The 20,087-nt window shown below is 42.6% G+C and overlaps 1 protein-coding gene across 12 annotated transcripts in view; it reads right to left on the reverse strand.

Annotated features, from left to right (window-relative positions):
- The window catches only part of Cep152 (centrosomal protein 152), a 59,599-nt gene that overhangs the window by 34,738 nt on the left and 4,774 nt on the right, over positions 1 to 20,087 (reverse strand). For 4 of the 12 annotated variants that reach the window (XM_075962018.1, XM_075962026.1, XM_075962025.1 and 1 more), the window contains exons 4-12: positions 19,927 to 19,999; positions 19,581 to 19,820; positions 18,342 to 18,507; positions 15,854 to 15,997; positions 15,020 to 15,159; positions 12,749 to 12,949; positions 6,878 to 7,025; positions 4,407 to 4,498; positions 3,451 to 3,614 (exon numbers count right to left, since the gene is read on the reverse strand). In XM_075962018.1, coding sequence (XP_075818133.1) covers positions 3,451 to 3,614; positions 4,407 to 4,498; positions 6,878 to 7,025; positions 12,749 to 12,949; positions 15,020 to 15,159; positions 15,854 to 15,997; positions 18,342 to 18,507; positions 19,581 to 19,820; positions 19,927 to 19,999 — 1,368 coding nt within the window. Of the gene's footprint in view, positions 1 to 3,450; positions 3,615 to 4,406; positions 4,499 to 6,877; positions 7,026 to 12,748; positions 12,950 to 15,019; positions 15,160 to 15,853; positions 15,998 to 18,341; positions 18,508 to 19,580; positions 19,821 to 19,926; positions 20,000 to 20,087 lie in introns of those variants that run through there. The other 8 variants (XM_075962021.1, XM_075962019.1, XM_075962028.1 and 5 more) reach the window with 6 other exon arrangements.

Here is a 20,087-nt window from a genome sequence, read left to right on the forward strand (position 1 = left end):
GAACTGTGTAAAATATACATCTCTATTTCTAAAATCTTCTAAAAAGAAAAAACTATCTAAAAAAGAAATAGTGGTATCTGAATTAAAGTTTTTACTCCTGAAATTTAAAGTTTTCGGATCTTTTAAATGTTAGAATATTGTAAATGTGTAAAGAGAGAATGCACAAATCACTAGGTAGATTTATTTTTAACAATATAAATGGAACTCCTTAGGAAGAATATATTATATATGTACTTATTATAACAATATACATATATTCTATGTACATGTTTTCATATCTAAAACCTCACCTATTTAAATAATTCCCACTTCTGTAGAAATGGAAATTATAACTATAACAGGTAAAGCTTTGTAAGAAACAAAATACACATAAAGTTCTCTGCTACATGATGAGGTGAACTGTGAGCCCTCGGTTCACTCAGCAAGCAAATGAGGCCTCCACAATTCCTCTTCTGACTGAAAGCAGGCCACTGAAATAGCACTCTGTGCTCCCAGAGGAGGTCAAATCAGAGAGCAGAGAGGTGCCTGTAATAATTTTCTCGCCAGGCGGTGGTGGCGCACGCCTTTAATCCCAGCACTGGGGAGACATAGGCAGGTGCATCTCTGAATCTGAGGCCAGTCTGGTCTACAAAGCGAGTTCCAGGACATCCAGGGCTACACAGAGAAACCCTGTCTTGAAAAAAATAAAATAATAATAATAATTTTCTTCCCTTCTTCAAAAGGAAAAAAGTCAGAATAGTGACCATTCTGCCTAAGACTCACGACACCCTATGGTAACGGGGGTTCTCTGAAACCCAAATAGACTGCAGTCCCTTATGAAGTGTGCTGAGAAGACCAAAGGAAAACGGCATTCCACTTGTTAAATGTTTATTATTTGAGCTTTGCAGCCAACTATAATAATGGAGAGAGGAAGCATCTGCAAGCTGTGTACAGATTACTATAAAATAGAACATTGAGCTAAACCCTTCAACTTTACTAGGCAGTAGCAGAAGGGGGGGTGGGGGTGATAGTAAAAGCTGGGAGCCATTGATAGCTGGGTCAGTGATTTGGAAGCAGCTCAAGAAAAAGGGTAACTCACACAGGGAAGAGCAGCCTCCTTTAATTCGACAATCAGGTCACTGGAAGAAAAGCACCAATTTCTTCTCTCCTATGTCCTTGAAATTTGACATGAGACTGCTTCTCAAAGACGGTAGATCAACTATCAACCACTAGTGAGAGAATGATGTCCTCTGGACAATGTATTTATTGATGACTTCCAGAGCTCTCACCAGCTACCTGAAGAGGCCTAACTTAACATTACTGCAGCCATGACAGGCTGTGGACTAACAATACTGGGACTAGGCCTCACCCTTGCAATAACCAGGAAAAGCACAAACTATACCCTGCGGAGGACCAATAAGAATAGAGACAAACAAGTACTACATGCTCTAAAACATTAAGAATAGCCTACTTAACTTGTGTATAGTCTGCCAATTTCCTTACAGCAACGCCAGTACTAATCCCTGTTTGACAAGACTCCTGTTGCCCCACTCCTGCCCATCAGGAGCTCAACCCCATCTGAATCCAGAATCCACCCGCCCCATCCTTTACTCCTTAAAAACCCTATGTCAGGACAGACGGACAGCCCGAGCTGGAGCTTGCAACAAAGGCTCTGTGCTCTTGCACATGAACTTGGACTCCTGGTGCTCTCTGGGGGGCTCATGACGCAGGCATAACACTACCCACTCCAATTCAGTACGTCCTCTACTTTCCCAACTGAGTGGGTCAGCCATTTCTTCATAGTAATGATGAAATGCCTTGACCTATTAAATAGAGGAACGTACATTAGAATTACTACATCGTGGCAATGAAGTTACGTAAATTGAAATTACAAGAGTAGTTGGGCATGGTAGTGCAACCCCAGTACTTGGGAGTCCAGGGCAAGAGTGTACATTTGAGGCCAACCTGGGATACACAGCAATATCCTACCTCAAGGAACAAAACAAAAACCAAAAGGTACAAAAGACAGAATTTGTTTTAATGGATAAAGATGAAGTATGTCTATTGAAAGGGCTCAACACTTATGTGCTCATCACTCAGCTCCAAGGCCAACCACAGTACAAACTGAAAAGTAATACGACCTGGAGAAAACTATTTCTGAATGAACTATATCCTTAATTGTCAATAAAGAGAAACAAAGAAGAACGAAGTTTAAAGTAAAAAGGCTTGACTATCATGTAAATATGAACAAACAAGAGACTACACGAGGCCTGAAGATTTTTTAATTCAAGTCCTGGTGGCACCATTGACAACCTGAGCCAAGTGATTCACCTCTCTGTGCTCCAGTAAAGCCAACATTGTCATAAAACTGAGGATCAAAATGCTTTAAAACGTATGTGTTGAATTCAAAGTTGATAAATGTAAAATCTGATCAATGGCACATTTTAGCCAGTCATCTCTAAGATAACAGAAATGGCTATTATTTTAGTACCTAGTAAGTCCTAGGACGTATTCCAGGAGACCCACACTCATCGTTTTAATTCTCACTTTAAGTTCCAAGAGAGCACAAGCTTGATTAAAAAGTAAAAATAAAAAAACAACAACAAAAAAAAAAAACAAGCCCAGAAAAAGTTAAAAAGTTGGCGTAAGGCCATTTACCTAGCAATAAAAGGCAAAGCTGTGGTCCACAGCATCCTGGATCCGACGCCTATGCTCCAGTTCCAAGGAATCTGACCCCCTTCTAACTTCTACAGACACCAGCATAAGCCCATGCATACATGCAGGCAAAACATGCACAACAGAAATAAATGTAAAAAAAAAGTTATTTAAGATCTCAGTAAGGTTTCAAAAAGAGTGTAAGGTCATTGCCCCGCTTATTTTCTCACAGATGACTGATTAGTGCAAGACAACGGCTTTTCACACACAAAGCTAACATTAAAAACAATAGGCATCCACCTCACTGCATATTTGTGAGCATGTGTGTGGTCTGTGCTCATGTATGCACACGGCATGTGCTCCCACACTTCTGCTTTATCACTCTCTCCTTTATTCCCTTGAAACAAAGTCTCTTACTGAATCTGAAGCCAGGCAGGGCAGCCAGCAACTCTTAGTTATCCTCCTGTCTCAACCTCCCACAGTGCTGGGTGCTGGGGATTTGAACTCAGGTCCTTATGCCTGCAGAGCATGCTCTATTACCCACTGAGGCATCTCCCTAGCCCCATAGTCTGCTTATTTTAACTACATAATCCCCTCCTTCTATAACTGGTGTCTATCTACATGATGAGGACTACAGACACATATTAATACTTCAGATTTCTGTCCCTTTAATTTTCTGTCATTTATATTTCATTAAGAGTTTCTAAAACACACTGTCCCATAGTCAGATCTTTATATGCATGGTGTCACCCATGTCCCATGCCTCCAGCACCAGCTTTATTAAGAGTCTTCTATAGTAAACTATCCATGCGGTACCTGTTAGCTTTGGATTGCTTCTGATTGGCTTTTGTAATGCCCAAGTCCACACACGATTCAGTGAGCTCTACACTCAGGTCTCCTTCTGAGTTGCCTGGAAGCACTCCGAGGTCGGCAGCAGACTCATACAGAGAAATCTCATCTTTAAGTGCTGTTAATTCCTCCTGCAGCAATGTCATCAGAAAGAACTTCCATTATCTTCCTGGATAACAAAGTCAGTCATCCCATGTTTACTTAACTGTAATGATCGGCAGAATGCAGAAAAGTCTCAAATATATTCTTAACTTTCATTCTAAATAACTCCAGGAAGGCCAGTTCTTGCCCTATTTTCAAATAAGTCAAATTAATGAGGAAGCCAAGGTGGGCAGATCTTTCCACAATCCTTATATTTACAAAAACTCCTTAGCTGGGATACCTCTGGTGTCCTGGCCTCACTACACCAGAGGACAAAGTAGATTGCTCAGTCAGGGGCATGCTACGCTCTGCCTGCAGCAGTGTGCCATGCTCTGACTGCATCATCAACAGGCAGAGCACTTCCTTCAGCAGAGGCAATGCTGAAAGTCCTCTCCAGCATCCTCCTTACCGTCAGGGAAATTAAGATGGTGGAGGATATGAGAAAAAAAAAAATCACATCCCAACTAAATATTCCCCACACCTGTAGATCGCCAGTCCCCGGGAAACACCTGCAGACCGTAGATGCCCTGGTCCCTAGGATACCTCTGCATAGGCAGGAGAGACAGTGGACAGACTGGCAGGAGGAAGCAGAGGTCTGGCTCTGCAGTTGATCAGAACTGGACTGGAACACCTTGGTCTACCTAGCGGTGGTGTGGTATGGGTGAGATCCTGAAAACCTTTCCTGGTCTGAAGGTCCAGCCACCCTTACTACACAGAGAAATCTACAATACAAAAAAGGTGCTATAGCATTGCCCAAGTCTCTTCTGAGAGATCGCACTCACTTGCAAAGCCTTATTCATGCTCTCACTTAGGATGTGGGCCTTCTGTGCTTGCTGCAACTGTAGCTGTAGCTGAGCCACCTCCTGCATGGAGCCTGCAAGATAGAGTCATAGGATATGTGATGTGGAATATTAATTTAAGATGTGTTACATTTATTTATGTTATGGAACATTTATTTAATGATGCAAAGACGTGTTGCATTCTTTTATGTTACATTTGTAACTCTGTGAAGCTGTGTTACCGTGCCTGCCTAAAACATATGATTGGTCTGATAAAGAGCCAACAGCAAGGCAGGAGAAAGGATAGGAGGAACTGGCAGGCAGAGAGAGTAAAGCGAAGGAGAAATGTGGGAAGAAAAACTGGAGGCAAGAGAAGGAGAGTAGGACATGGGGGGCCAGTCACCCAGCTACACAGTCAGTCATGGAGGAAGATAAAAGCCCAGAGGCGAAAGTCACCCAGCTACACAGTCAGTCATGGAGGAAGATAAAAGCCCAGAGGCGAAAGGTAGACAGGGTAATTAAGTTAAGAAAAGCTGGCTAGAAACAATCCAAGCTGAGGCTGGGCATTCATCAGTAAGAATTAGCCTCCATGTGCTTTTATTCGGGAGTTGGGTAGTGTGACCCCCAAATAAAGAATAGGAGCCAAAAGAGTAAGAGTGGAAAACAACCAACAACTACATGGAACTGAAAGGAGACAAAGTCAGATCTACAGAACCAGGAGGCACTGAGGCTCCAGGTGGAGTCTGCTCTGCTATGGTTTCCAGCCATGCAGACAGAGAGCCACGGAGACCTCAAAGACCCAAGTCTGGCCCACGTGTTTCTGAGATTTAGTTCTCAAGGAGCTCAAGGCCTGGGAACTGGAGCATTGGATCCTGTAGGCCTGATCAGCCACTGCCACATCTACAAACCATAGCAGCCTGGAAGTCATCTAGTGGGCACACAAGGTTCTAGCTCACACAAGTCAAGAAAGATCTACCCTACCATTTCTGCCCTCCAATTAAACTGTATCTTGCTATCTTTTTAAATGCTTTTATTTCCAACATCTCCATCTACACATGGAAAAGCAGCACACGACAGCTGTATTTCTGAATTTTAGCAAACTACTACTTTAAAGTTGTGTGTCTGTGTGTGTGTGTGTATACATGCATCCACAAAGGCCAGAAGGGGGTGTCAGGTTCCCTGGAGCTGGAGTTACAAGTAGTTGTGAGCACCATGGGTGCTGGGACCTGAACTCTAGTCCTCTGCAAGAGCAGGAAGTGCTCTCCACCTCTGAGCCCTCTATCGAACCCCAAAGAACGAATATTTTAAATGTACTAGGAGTCTAGTTCAGAGGTTCAGAGGGCCATTTGAAGGTTTCTTTGAATGAAAACAGCCCTCTCAGAAATAGCTGAGGGAAATACTCACAGTCTATGAGGCTGCTTTAGAAAATCCTACTGTCAAAGCCTTTAAGAGTCAAGGGAAAGACTCACCAAGTCCTGGCAAGGGGGAAAATGCATCTGTAGCTAAGCAGAGCCCAAACAGGACAGGGTCCAATCTGGCCCCTCAGCAAGCGCACACACATCCATAGGCAGCCTTTAACTTCAGTACCTTCACTGTGCAATTACACTACACTCGCACATCAATCATCTAACTGGTTCATAGGCCAAAATGTCACTTGTATGTTAGTTCATAAAAAAAAAATTACTATTTTGTTAACCAAAAATTAGGATGACTTTGTCTGCTCAATAGTCTGTGTATCAACACTGACATTTTATTATCTTTAACATCATCTATAAAAATAATAATTAAAAGTACCACTACCATGAAAAGCATAGGAAGCATGTTTCAAATACAACAGAGGCCACACTAGAAATCTTCACAGTGACAAAAATGTAACTCTCAGCTCAGGTAAGTGACTCACTGCGAGGGGATAAAGAATTGGAGAATAAACAAAATGACAACTATTTAATCATATATTTTGGGGGGGTCGAGAAGAGGCAAATACAGTGAGGCCTTATAGTCAAAGGAGGCTGAGGGCGGAACTTCATCTTTGGAGCAGAGTGCCCTCCTCGCATGTGCGTCCCTTTCCTCCGCTGGAAGCAGTACCAGGCATCACAGCCCAGGTTTCTCAGAGGAGGAGTGCTGGGGGTTTTTATTTGGAATGGACACTTGTTTGTATTTTCCAGACTGTGTAATAGACATGAACCAGACCTTTAGTACAAACTAGAAGAAAGTGGTCACTGGTGGGCTTTTCTGTCTCTTCTGGCTTTTTACCAGTGCAGGGATTCAGGCAACCAAGCCACATAAGTACATAGGTTAGGTTAAAGAATATAGGTTAAGTTACAAGAACTAGTTAGGAACAAGCCTAAGCTAAGGCTGAGCTTTTAAATTAATAAGAAATCTCCGTGTCACCATTGGTGAGCTGGCAGTCTGAACGAGAAAGCTCATCTTCCCTGTACACATGGCAGTAGCCTCTGGGGACCCACAACACGCACCTGACTGCAGCAGGTGGGCGCACTGCTTCTGGCTGTCCTCCAGACTTCTCGTCAGCCTGTTAATGAGCTCAGTCTTTTCCAATTTGACAGCTTCTTGATTCCTCTCCAGTTGCTGCACGTGATCCTTTAAACGGACGCAAACGCTTTCCTAAACCAAAGTCAGCAAGTCATTTTCACAATCAGTTTTAGTAGAAATTAAACAAAGTGTCAAATTTAAAATCATCATCTGGTGCGATAATCTCTTGTCCAGGGGGAACCTGTACATGGGGGAGAACAGGAGAGATGTGACCTGGGGAAAGGCCCAGCTAACAAAGGACACCCGCAAGCTCCTGTTATTCTAAAACCAGATTTTACTCATGCCAAAGGAAATATATTACAGTCCTGCGCATTTTATGCTGTGTTAACATATACATACAAATGTAGGGAAACCTCTTTGAGTCATGGAATCCGTATCCTCAGACAAGGAAACAGATGAACACATGGAAACTCTATTCTGAGCAGCCAAAGGCTCATTCTGTTCAGGGCAGCCAAAAATAATCTTTCCCTCCTCTGAGTTTCTTTTAAATTTGATCTGTTTCTCTTACATTCCTCTTTCTACCTTTTACACATCTTATTTCCCTTGTCTCCCAAGGCATCTCTGGAATATGTTAGGCATGACAAGCATTATAATGAATACTTATAATAATGACAAGAAAGACATAACAGTTGAGTGTGACTGCATGAGGACACATAAGAGATAGACACCGGGGGACAGGGATCTGTCTTGCCTACATACACACATGGAGAGAGAAAGATACTGTGCAAACACTTCTCCAAAAAGAAAACCATATGGGCGTGTGGAGCCCAGGTAGAAGAAACCATCACTGTAACAACCATTGCTTCCCACCTAAAAGCCACTCAGGCTGAATGTCAATCAAAGCATGGAAGAGGCAGGCAAATCAGTGTGGCAATGGTCTTAAACTTCCTGAGAAGCCCTAAGAAAAGCACTAGCAAGAGCTCCGAAGTAAGGAGAATACATGGGCCTTTGGTACCAGGTACCCAAGTACAACCTAAACCTTAATATTGCTCTCAACACAATTTCAGGGATGCCCAAAATGCAAATAATACAGGAGTGTCCCTGTGCAAAGGAAAGGGGCACTGAAGGCTCTCGTTTTGCTGTAAAATTCCTGTGAATTTTCTATTCTATGTCATAATGCAGCTGTGTTTGCTTTAAATTCTTTCTACCAGATTTTTAGCAAAATGAAGCTTCTGGACAGCGGTCCGTGTTTATTTAGTGCTGTGAAATTCTTGGCATGCTGCTGCTGGTTCCCAGGCCAGCTTGGGAAGCTCAGCGCTAATGAGCCAGCATAACCTGGCTGATGCGCCATGAGTTAACAGGATGCACACAAAACTTGTCAGGAAAGGGTGGCCAGACACTCACAATCACATTTAGAGGTCACAATAGGCTTGAATTGTTACAATGTTGCATATAGAGTCTTCTCTACATTGAAAATCTGATGTTTAAGGAAAGCACTAAGTTAATAACATGCTATAACCATGTATTTCTCAAATTGCACTAGGTACACAGACATTCAAAAAGCTGTGTCCGAATGCTGCTCCACCCAGCACATGCAATTACTTGGCCTCTGTGCCGAATTCGCTTTCAAGGCACAACTAACGCCCATTTGTGGTTTAAAAGAAAAGTCTTAAGAACTTTCTCAACTTTTCTTTAAAAAGAGAAAGAAATCTAAATCTAGTATATATACTGGGAACCTAGAAGCTTTCCCACAAATACGAGGACCGGGGAAGGGAGTCCCTTCTCGCCTCTGAGCACCATGTTGAAAGTTCTCGCCAATGAACGATGGTGAGAAAAAGGAATAAAAGGAACACAAACTACAGAGAGGAGAGTAAAACTCTGTCTATGGACGACATAACTGCTGCACAGAAGGTCAGAAGGGGAAACCTACTAAAATTGCAGCTAATGGGGGAAAATCACTTTCCTCTACATCACAATGATCAAGTAGAATTTGGAATTTATAAAAAAGCCATGCCATTTACAATACCACTCCAGAACTGAGGGTCTCTAGAAGAAATGTAAGACACATGGAGAGCTAGTTGGGCAAAACTGAAGAAATCAATAGAGAGCTAGACAGCTGTAACAGCTCTCTATGCTTACAGTGGGAACACTCACTAGATAGCTGTAACACCAGACAACCAGAACAGCTCTCTGTGTTTACAGTGGGAACACTCACTAGATAGCTGTAACACCAGACAACCAGAACAGCTCTCTGTGTTTACAGTGGGAACACTCACTAGATAGCTGTAACACCAGATAACCAGAACAGCTCTCTGTGTTTACAGTGGGAACACTCACTAGATAGCTGTAACACCAGATAACCAGAACAGCTCTCTGTGTTTACAGTGGGAACACTCACTAGATAGCTGTAACACCAGATAACCGGAACAGCTCTGTGTTTACAGTGGGAACACTCACTAGATAGCTGTAACACCAGATAACCGGAACAGCTCTCTATGCTTACAGTGGGAACACTCACTAGATAGCTGTAACACCAGACAACCAGAACAGCTCTCTGTGTTTACAGTGGGAACACTCACTAGATAGCTGTAACACCAGATAACCGGAACAGCTCTGTGTTTACAGTGGGAACACTCACTAGATAGCTGTAACACCAGATAACCGGAACAGCTCTCTGTGTTTACAGTGGGAACACTCACTAGATAGCTGTAACACCAGATAACCGGAACAGCTCTGTGTTTACAGTGGGAACACTCACTAGATAGCTGTAACACCAGATAACCGGAACAGCTCTCTGTGCCTACAGTGGGAACACTCACTAGGTAACTGTAACACTAGGTAACCAGAACAGCTCTCTATGCCTACAGTGGGAACACTCAGCGTGGTCGAGATGCCACTTGCTCCCAGTGAGACTCACAGAGCCCATGTACCCTCAGCATAGTAGTAAGTTACTTCGTGGGTGTCAACAACCTGAGTATCTTAAGTTTATATAAAGGTTCCACACATCACCACCACTCTGTGAGCATGCTGAGAATGAAGGCACTAATCACAGCAGCAGGAGGTGGAATCATGGGAAATTCTTTCTCCTACCCTCACTTTGGGTGTGAACTCGGCTCTTGCAGTGCTCTTCCGATTAGGAACGCCAGCTGGATTAGAAAATAATTCAGAGCGGGCACAAGCAATTGACTCCTTACAGCAAATCCTGCTGAGCCAACTGATAACAAGTTTACAAAGGCGGGACCACAAAAACACTCCCAGGATGGCGGGAGTCACAGTAAATACAGCTCATGGTTTAGAATCTGAAGCCCACTCGGCACAGAACCAAGATTCTGCTCTATCTTCTAGGCTAAGGTCCTTCTGTAGTGGTGATTGGCAGGCATGGGGACAGATAAAGAAGTCAGAGGCACAGGCTTTGACTCATCAGCTGTCCTGCAATAACCACAGACCAGAAGGAACTGGTTGTACCAGGGAGGTTGTCCTGAGAGCCATTTTGGGGTCTGCCAACATTTGTACTAACCATTCCTACAAGAAAGGTTTCCAAACACACTAGGGATTCCTCCCACCCATCCCAGTGAGATAGTGTAAACTCAGCAGAGGAATGCTCGCCAAATACCCATAGGAGCTGACAAACTCCAATTTCCTAAATCTGCCAAGGACCATCAATGGCTGTGCCACCCCTGTGTTCATCAAAGGTGACATGAACAAATAAACATGAACTGCCTTCTAAGTATACAGAAGGTCACTGAGATGGAGCGACTTTGGGTGTGTGATATTTTTTTTTTTGGTACAGTTTATTTAAAAATTCCTTAGAGAATTGGCAAAAAAAAAAGGTAAATAACAAAAAGACTGCACCCTAAATTCTAGTTAAGTTTTTATAATTTCCTTATCTTCTTCCATGGTTGGGCATAACCTTTATCTTTTCCCATCCCTAGAAACCCTTCATTATGGCCAAACTCACAACATTTTCTATGTAAAAGGAAGAAAACAATAACTGAATAAAACACATAAATACACACAAAAATAAAAAGGACTGGGTTTGCATTGGAAGATTTCTGGCCTAACATGCACCAAACCTGGGGCATAACCCACCATCTCACAAAAGAAGCATGGTGGTGCAGGTCCATAATCCCAGCATCTCACAAATGAAACATGGTGGTACATGCCCACAACCCCAGCATCTCACAAACAGAGCATGGTGGTGCATGCCCATAACCCCAGCATCTCACAAACAGAGCATGGTGGTGCATGCCCATAACCCCAGCATCTCACAAACAGAGCATGGTGGTACAGGCCTAAAACCACAGCATCTCACAAACAGAGCATGGTGGTGCATGCCCATAACCCCAGCATCTCGCAAACAGAGCATGGTGGTGCATGCTCATAACTGCAGCACTCAGAAAGCAAAGACAGGAGGACCCGGAGTTCAAAGTCACCCTTAACTACTTAGCAAGTTTGAGGATAGCTTGGGCTACATGAGACTGAGTCATAAAAAAAATAAATAAAATGTATAATATAAAATAGAAATAATAATGGAATAAGATTTTACACAAACAATTACTCTGCCATACTAGGTCTACCAAACAAGGGAAAAGGCAGAGTTAGCCTTGGAAGTTGGAGATAACACAAATCAGAATGAACTTTGGGTGTGGGAGGCTTGTCATACCCTCACCTTAGTTTCTTCTCCTTTTCTCTTGGGTTAAATTAGTTCTTAGATTACATTAGGAAAAATTCATCCCGAAACTCGGTTCACTTGATACACTCTGAGCTTCCAATACTTACTCCTTCTTGGACACAAACATAAAAGTTGACTATGAAATATGCTCAAGTTTAGACTCACAAGCAATTTATTTGGGTCAGACTTCCTTCCCTATTTTACACAGACTGAGTGTCCCGCATGGGAAACATTTCAATGTATGTTGGAATGAGACTCAAGATTAAACATGAAATTTATTTAATGTTATTAATGTCTTAGTCAGGGTTCCTACTGCTGTGATGATACACCATGACTAAAGCAGCCACATCACTGTTCATCATCAGAGGAAGTCAGGGAAGGAACTCAAATAGAGCAGGAACCTGGAGGCAGCAGCTGATGCAGAGGCCATGGAGGAGTGCTGCTTGCTCCCATGGCTTGTTCCTCATTGCCCAGCCTGCTTTATAGAACCCAGGACCACCAGCCCAGGGTTGGCCCCATCCACAATGGACTGAGCCCTCACCCATCAATCAATAATTTAAAAAATGTCCTACAAGCCTGCCTACAGCGTGACCTCACAGAAGCATTTTCTCAATTGCAGTTCCCTCCTCTCAGATAATTCTAGCTACATCAAGTTGACATAAAAACTAGCCAGGACATAATACACTCGGTTCAAAGACTTTTCTTATACAATACTGTCAGCCATCAGAATACTGGATTCCAGATATCCAACTTGTATTCCCAAAAGAATCATTTCTCTACACTCTTTATGTAGCGGTGAATGTTCAGAGATCTACAAAAGACTCTCAGGTCAACCTTGGGTTCTGGCCAGTGGCAGTACACCCATTCCTTTCAGTTGACATTTATCTATGACAATATGAATATGTATAAATATTATCAAAAATAAAGTTGGACTAACACTTTGAGGTCTGAGAAGGTACCAATCAATCCTACAAGAACAGTACCCAAAATGAGGGTTTCAGACATATTCATGATTTAAAAAAAGAGGGGGGGGTTGTGTATGTGGAGGGGGAGGATTCAGCTACTATACAATAGATTACACCTATCACTAGAAGCAAAATTTCTAACTGGGGGACCACAAAGTATCAGTTACAAAAATGACCAGCTTTACTCGATGGACGTTGTTCATTAGGAGTCACCTGACCTGCTCCTGAAGTGCTGTTCGGGTAGCATCCAAATTCTTCTGTAAGGACAGCACCTGCTCTTCATACTTCTGTGTGAGGCCCGTGATGATGTTCTCATGCTGCTCTTTGGCTCGCTGAAAAGACTCAGAATGATGGAGCTCCACCAGTTGCTGTTTCAGGTTTTCCAGAGTGATTTCAGTTGTTCTGGCCTTCTTGGTCAACTAGCAAACACACACAGGATACCCATGTTGATAGCATCTTAACTCCGCTCTGTAAGACTGTCCTGGATGCTACTCGCAAGCCCACAGTTGCTAGGAACAGTTCCTCACTGACAATTAGACTGCGCACTCATATGCAGAGGGTAAATGAGGATTCCAGAGAGCACAGTGGCCCTGCTGTGATCAGTCCTAGCATCGCTTGCATGGCTCTATAAGCAAGGGGAGGGGGGCACGACCCATTGTAGGGTCACAGAAAAATGTGCTGCCCCTCCATAGACTGCAAATGGTTACTTATCAAATAAAAAGGGTTTTGGTTTTCTTTTTTGAGACAGGATTCCATCTCTGCCCAGGCTCAAGTGATAATCGTGCCTCAGCCCCCTGAGCAGCTAGGACTACAAGCAAATGCCACCACATCCCAGCATAAAGAGTTCTGAAGGCAGAGCTGATACTGTGGGTAAAATAACAACCCACGATGGTTTCCTAATGCCCTAAATCTGTGATTATGAAGGCTTTACAACAAGAAAGAATTAAAGTTGTGGATGGAATTAAAGTTACTAACCAAATAACCTTGAAATAAGGAGACTCTGAAGGAACTGTTTGGCTCAAGATCATTACAAGTCAACAGCTGATTGCATCACCTTGGGCAAGTTCTTGGCCCTTCTAAGACCTGCATGACACATGCATAAGACAGTAATATCTAGTGCCTTTCCAGTCAGAATTCCAATTAGAGTTCTGTTTTATAAAACATTAAACTTTGGGGGGCTGGAGAGATGGCTCAGAGGTTGGGAGCACTGGCTGCTCTTCCAGAGGTCATGAGTTCAGTTCCCAGCAATCACATGGTTGCTGAGCCACCATTTATAAATGAGATCTGGTGCCCTCTTCTGGCCTGCAGGCATGCATGCAGACAGAACACTGTATATATAATAAATAAATAATTTTTAAAAATCAAAACAAAAAAACAAGGTGGTGGCGCACGCCTTTAATCCCAGCATTCGGGAGGCAGAGGCAGGCAGATCTCTGTGAGTTCTAGGCCAGCCTGGTCTACAAGAGCTAGTTCCAGGACAGGCTCCAAAGCTACAGAGAAACCCTGTCTCGAAAAACTTAAAAAAAAAAAAATTAATGAGGGAAATTTTCAAAATTTTTTGAATAGGGATAACCGTTGTTTGCCAATTTTAAAATACACCATAAAGCTACCTACCATCATGACAGCATTCAAAAAGGAACAGAAAAATATGTAAGAAGAAAAATTTTCTACAAGTTAATTTAAACAGCTCACTCAGCATACACTGACACCAGCTGTAAGCCAAATACTGGCCTAAATGGCAGAGCTACAAACATGAGGCTAATTCAATGATGCCTTCAAGGTATTCTCCATCTTTTATATGAGTATAAAAGACTAAGAAGCTGTTAGTCAGATGCCAACAGCCATGGACTAGGCATTCCAGAGAAGAGGCAGTGTGCACAGGCATACAAAAACAAGACCAAGGAGAGAAGAGATGACCCATGGACAGAAGGTCACCTTGTCACACAGGTGAAGTAGCTCGTGCAAAGCCTTTAAGTGGTAAGAGACTAACAGAATTGGAATTATATCTGGAATTACCCAGGTGGCCATAGGAGCATCTGCAGAAAGGGTAAATCAGAGCACTGAGAGACTTTTGCAGTGAGGACATAAAATCCAGAAAGGACAGAAATGCTGGCATCCACCGAGGAGAACTGCCATCACCTCCTGGACCCACAGGTGAATTCAGGTGGCTGGCAGAGCATCTGTGGTGCAAAGTTCTTCTGAATGTAATCTTATATAAACTAAAAAGGTTTTGTTCTTTTAATTTTGTTCATTTATTTAATCTGTCAGTGTTTTGCCCACATGTATGTCTGTGAACCACATGTGCCTGGTGCCCACAGAGGTCAGAAGAGGAAGTTGGATCCCTGGGACTGAAGACAGGTTGCTGCAAGCTGCCATGTGGGTGCTGGGAACTGCACCCTCATCCTATAACGAGCAGCCAGGGCCTTAACTGCTGAGCCACCACTCCAGTCTCCAAACTAAAGCTGCATTGAATAAAGCTGTAGTCTTACCTTTTCTTCACTGACTTTGAATGCTTGAATTTGGGTCTCTAGTGCTTTTATCTGTGCTTCAAGCTGGATCTCCCTTTCCTTTCCATTCTGAAAGAGTTTCTGGGATTCCCGAAGGCTGAGGGTCAAGCCATCCTTCTCATCTGGAACATGAAAGATATTTACATATATACTGTCACTACTGTGGGACCATAATTGTCACAACATCTATGAGATCTATACCTGAATGAAAATCAACTCAGAAAATTGAGTTTTAGTTGCTTTAGAAAAAAACAAAACAAAAAATAATTATTAAAAAAATTGACAGCAAAAATAATTCACAGAACCAACTACGCTGCCTTTAATCCCTTATTGGATCCCTTCATGGCAAAAAGATTCCCAATACTTCCAGCATCTGTTCACAAGAGGTTACAGATACGAACTCATGCCAATCAAAATGGTACCCTAGAACAGGTCATAGTGGTACACACCCATGACCCCAGTACTCAGGGACTACACAGTACTGACCCCAGTACTCAGGGACTACAAAGTACTGATCTCAGTACTCAGGGAACTACAAAGTGAGCAGTACTGACCCCAGTACTCAGGGACTACACAGTACTGATGCTGGTACTCAGGGACTACACAGTGAGCCTGCACGCACTACTCACACAAGTGCAGCCTGGGCCTGGGATCTCCTACAACTCACGTGCGCCCTCTCCCCAGGTCAAATGAGAGCATTGGAAATGAAAAGCACAAGGAGTTAGAACAGAGTAAGATGAATTTATCAGAAGCCAGCAGCCCCGCTCTTTAGCATCAGAAAAAGCTCCAAGGGGCTCCGAGCCAGCGCTGCCTCACCTTGGACGATGAGAAGCTGGTGGTTCAGATACCGAATCTGGCGTTCACTGTCGTTCAGCTTTTCAACTAAGCTGTCCAGCTGTCTCTCCTTCGCTTTGTTAAGAACCTGGAGTTGAATAATATGTATATTTTCTGCAGAGTCTGCTTTGGAATTAGAGACAATTTATTAGATAAAAAACATACTAAAATATAAGTCTGTGATTAGCTAGGGTAGTGTATTTCAAGCTTTTTAAACAACTTGGTGAACTATCATGAAACCAGTGAATGCCAACTATCGTCCTTCTGAACAAGAAGACAGATGCTACAGAATGCATCGGAGAGCACTGGGGAGTGAGGATATGCATCTTGTTTGGCTTTGGTCTCATTGACACGAGTGGACTCTACTGCAGGACAAGTACACACTTCACTATGGGTCACCACCAGGAAGGAGAAGGCCTCTGGGTTCAGGTTAAACACGAACTCACTACCCGTGTGGACAACTAACACAGCTGCAATGAAGAAACGTGCTCTCGTCAGACACAAACACAGAGACTGCTATGATACTATCTGAAAAGAACACTGCTAGACATATTTTCAAAGTATCCTCTGTAGCCGAAGGGTAAAGACATTGTTTTATGTTTATACTGGCACATAGCAGCTATATTCATTAACTAATAACAAGAGGAATGAGCTCTGACGTCTTCATCAGAAACAAACACTATAGAGAATATTTAAACTGGTGGAAAAAGAAAAATGACAGGTATAAGAATAACACTTCATTTCCATAATGACATTCTTCATTTCCCACTAGACTAATGCTTCTGGAAGCTTATGATCAATAAATACACATTAAAAATTTTTAATATTTATCAACAAATTAAATTAAAACAACAACAACCACAAAAAAAAAAAAAACTTAAGTCCAGGCCTGGTGGTACACATCTTTAATCCCACCATTCAGGCAAAGGCAGACAGGTGTCTGTGAGTTCAAGGCCATCCTGGTCTATGTGTCGAATCTTTAGTCTCCAGGGAGTGGCACTATTTGAAAGAACTAAAAGGAGTGGCCTTGTTGGAAGAAGTGTGTCACCAGGGGTGGACTTGGAAGTTTCAAAAGCCCATGTGAAGCCCAAAGTCAGTTTGCCTGTTTGTGCCTCCTTTCTCTTTGCCTAAATATGGATCATGATGTAGCTCTCAGCTACTGCTCCAGTGCCAGCCTGCAGGCTGCCATGTTCCCTGCCATGATGATAATGGATTAAACTTCTGAAACTGTAAGCCAGTCCCAATTATATGCTTTCTTTTACAAGAGCTGCCTTGGTCATGGTGTTTCTTCACAGCAATAGAACAGTGACTGAGATGGGAGCAAATAATATATAACTAAACCTGAGATCAACATCAATTCTGAATATAATGGCAGATTTGTCCAATCATCACATAAAAAAAATATAAGAGTAAAAGAAACATTAAGAAATTAATAATGATTCATTAAACACATGTCTACAAGTGAGAAACCCAAGACTGGTGAGATAGTATATTTGTGTTCCAAAGCAGATGAGAAACTCTAAGTTCAGGGTGACTGAAATATTCAGCGCTAAAACTTTCCTCTGACATTTCAATTTCAAATAATGCTACATTAGAGGACATAGCACAATGGACTCATAGCAGGTTTATTTTACCTTCCCTACAAACACTTTCTCTTGAGAGATGCTGGGAATGAAAACAAGGGCCTTACAAAAAACACACATGTCCCCTACCGTTGAGCTGCAACCACAGCTCTTGGCATGTTTGAGACAGGGTACAAGGTCTCACCAGGCAATGTAGGCTGACCTTGAATGTCCTCACTGTGCACACAGGCTGACCTTGAATGCCCTCACTGTGCACACAGGCTGACCTTGAATGCCCTCACTGTGTATACAGGCTGACCTTGAATGCCCTCACTGTGCACACAGGCTGACCTTGAATGCCCTCACTGTGCACACAGGCTGACCTTGAATGCCCTCACTGTGTACACAGGCTGACCTTGACCTTGAATGTCCTCACTGTGCACACAGGCTGACCTTGAATGCCCTCACTGTGTACTCAGTCTGTCTTGACTGCTCTATGCACTTAGGCTGGTCTCAGCTGGTGCCAGATCCTCCTGTCGTTCCTCCTAAGATTATAGGTGAACCACCACTTCCTAGTTTAATAAACTATATATTTTAAAATAAATATTAAAGTGCTTATTAGTTTGCTCATAAATACTTCAGTATATACATTTACTATAAGGAAATAAGGGCTCTTTTAAATGTCATCATTTCTTTTATCATTATTTAAAAATGTTAATTCTATAATGTAAATATAAACATTCATTAAGTGTTCAAAATTCCCCTATTATGTTAATATAGCTGGGTGTAGTAATACAGCTCTAAGCAGGAGGATTGCCAAGGGTGTGAGGCCAGCTTGGGCAACACAGCAAGGCTCAAAAAAACAAAACAGTAACAGTCAAATAAATAAATATAAACAGAATACCTACTTTCATTGGCTCCTAAAAATTGTTGCTGCAGGCCATCAAACATGTCACTTGCTGCTCTCTCCTGGGCTGGTGAGCTAGTGCTCTGGCCGGAAGACTGGAATGGTTTATAGATCACTTTATACGGCTCCAAAGCTTGACAGCTGGGTCCCTGAGATGAACCAAATTGCTATTAAAAGATGACAAATAAAATTAACATTACGATTTGGCTTTTCTTCCAAAAGTCCTCTACTAGGCGCCCCCCTCCACCTTCCAAGTGCTGGAATACAGATGTGCACCATCAGGCCTGGCTTATACTATACAGGGGATTGAACCAAGAACCCCATGCATGCTGGACAAACACTCTACCAACTGACCTACAACATCCCCAGCCCATGACCAAATATTCATAGACATTTTTGCTCAAAAATAGAACCCACTATTATTGAATAGTATAAATTGCTTCCTAGTTCTCTTGAGTATACAATGAGGTCAATTTCAAAAATAAAACTTACGAATTGCAATGAGATTTGTACCACAAATGATTATAATGTCACCATCTTGGGAACATAAAATATACACGTGTTCAATAAATGAGAGCATGTGATACCATCTCACATACAGGAAATTGTCAATTATATTTCAGAGAATAACATTTCCCAGAGATGAGGAGAAAATACCTACCTTTTAATGGACCCCCCCCCCAAAAAAAATCATGTCATCAAATGATACAGAATAGCAATTGGGAAAATGAGCCACTTCTTGTCATTGTGAAATTCTAAGACACACTGTCTCCTGATGCCACAGTCAGTGCACAGCGTGTTCCCTTAACAGTCACGCCGTCTCCAGCCGTGACACCACACAAAGCAGGGCCTAGATCGCAAGCGTGAGATTTAATTCAGTATGAAACTGAATACGAAGCCAAGGAAATTAAATGTCATGATCTACAGGAAATCGCTACTTTAAGAACAGCGTGCTTCTGAGGGCGGCAGTCTCACGGAAGACAGATGCGGTAAATGAGGAGCTACACCTTTACCGTCTAAATGACTACTTCCCAAAAGCTTCTGTTTTGAACACCAGGCTTGGCATCGCAATACATTCAATTATAAACAGAAAACTAACTGAGCAGGAACCTGGGTGAGCAGATTCAGAAAAACTATTGTAAATCACTTTGTCATGCATCCACACACTTCCTTAAACACACAACCACCACCCAAGTACACGTCTACACACTAATTCTTCAACGTCAAATTCTCACAACACCTGAAACTTGTCTCTCTGAGGATCTGAAAATGTCACAACACCGGCTGCCTGCTTGTGAAATTCCTGCTTCTGACCACCGGTGTATGGCCTGAAGTCTTCAGGAAGGTGATACAAATCTGCTGGCTCGCGTTTACTTGGAGGGCTATAGCCACTTCCGCCCTCATCTCCGGCTTCTCCGGAATGGTACCCAAGATGCTGGTCTTCAGCTTTACCTCGATTTTCTTCCCAGCCATTGCCGCACTGTTCTCCAAAATATAAGGCCAGTACAGTCCTATTAGTCAACAAGAGTAAAAAGCACTGAGATCTACCCACCCCGCAGCAACACTATGCTCACAACGGCACTTACATTCACAAGGTGAGATTTGGGCAGTATGTCACGCTCAATCCACTTCCTCTCCAGTTCCTCAGAAAGATGCAATCTTGGAGAAAAAAAAAATCACACTTTAGAGCTATACTCTACCATATTTGGCCAGAAATAACACAAAGAAACCCAAAATTCTCGTATTT

The sequence above is a fragment of the Microtus pennsylvanicus genome, chromosome 2 (assembly GCF_037038515.1).
Source record: "Microtus pennsylvanicus isolate mMicPen1 chromosome 2, mMicPen1.hap1, whole genome shotgun sequence".
Classification (NCBI taxonomy): Eukaryota; Metazoa; Chordata; class Mammalia; order Rodentia; family Cricetidae; genus Microtus; species Microtus pennsylvanicus.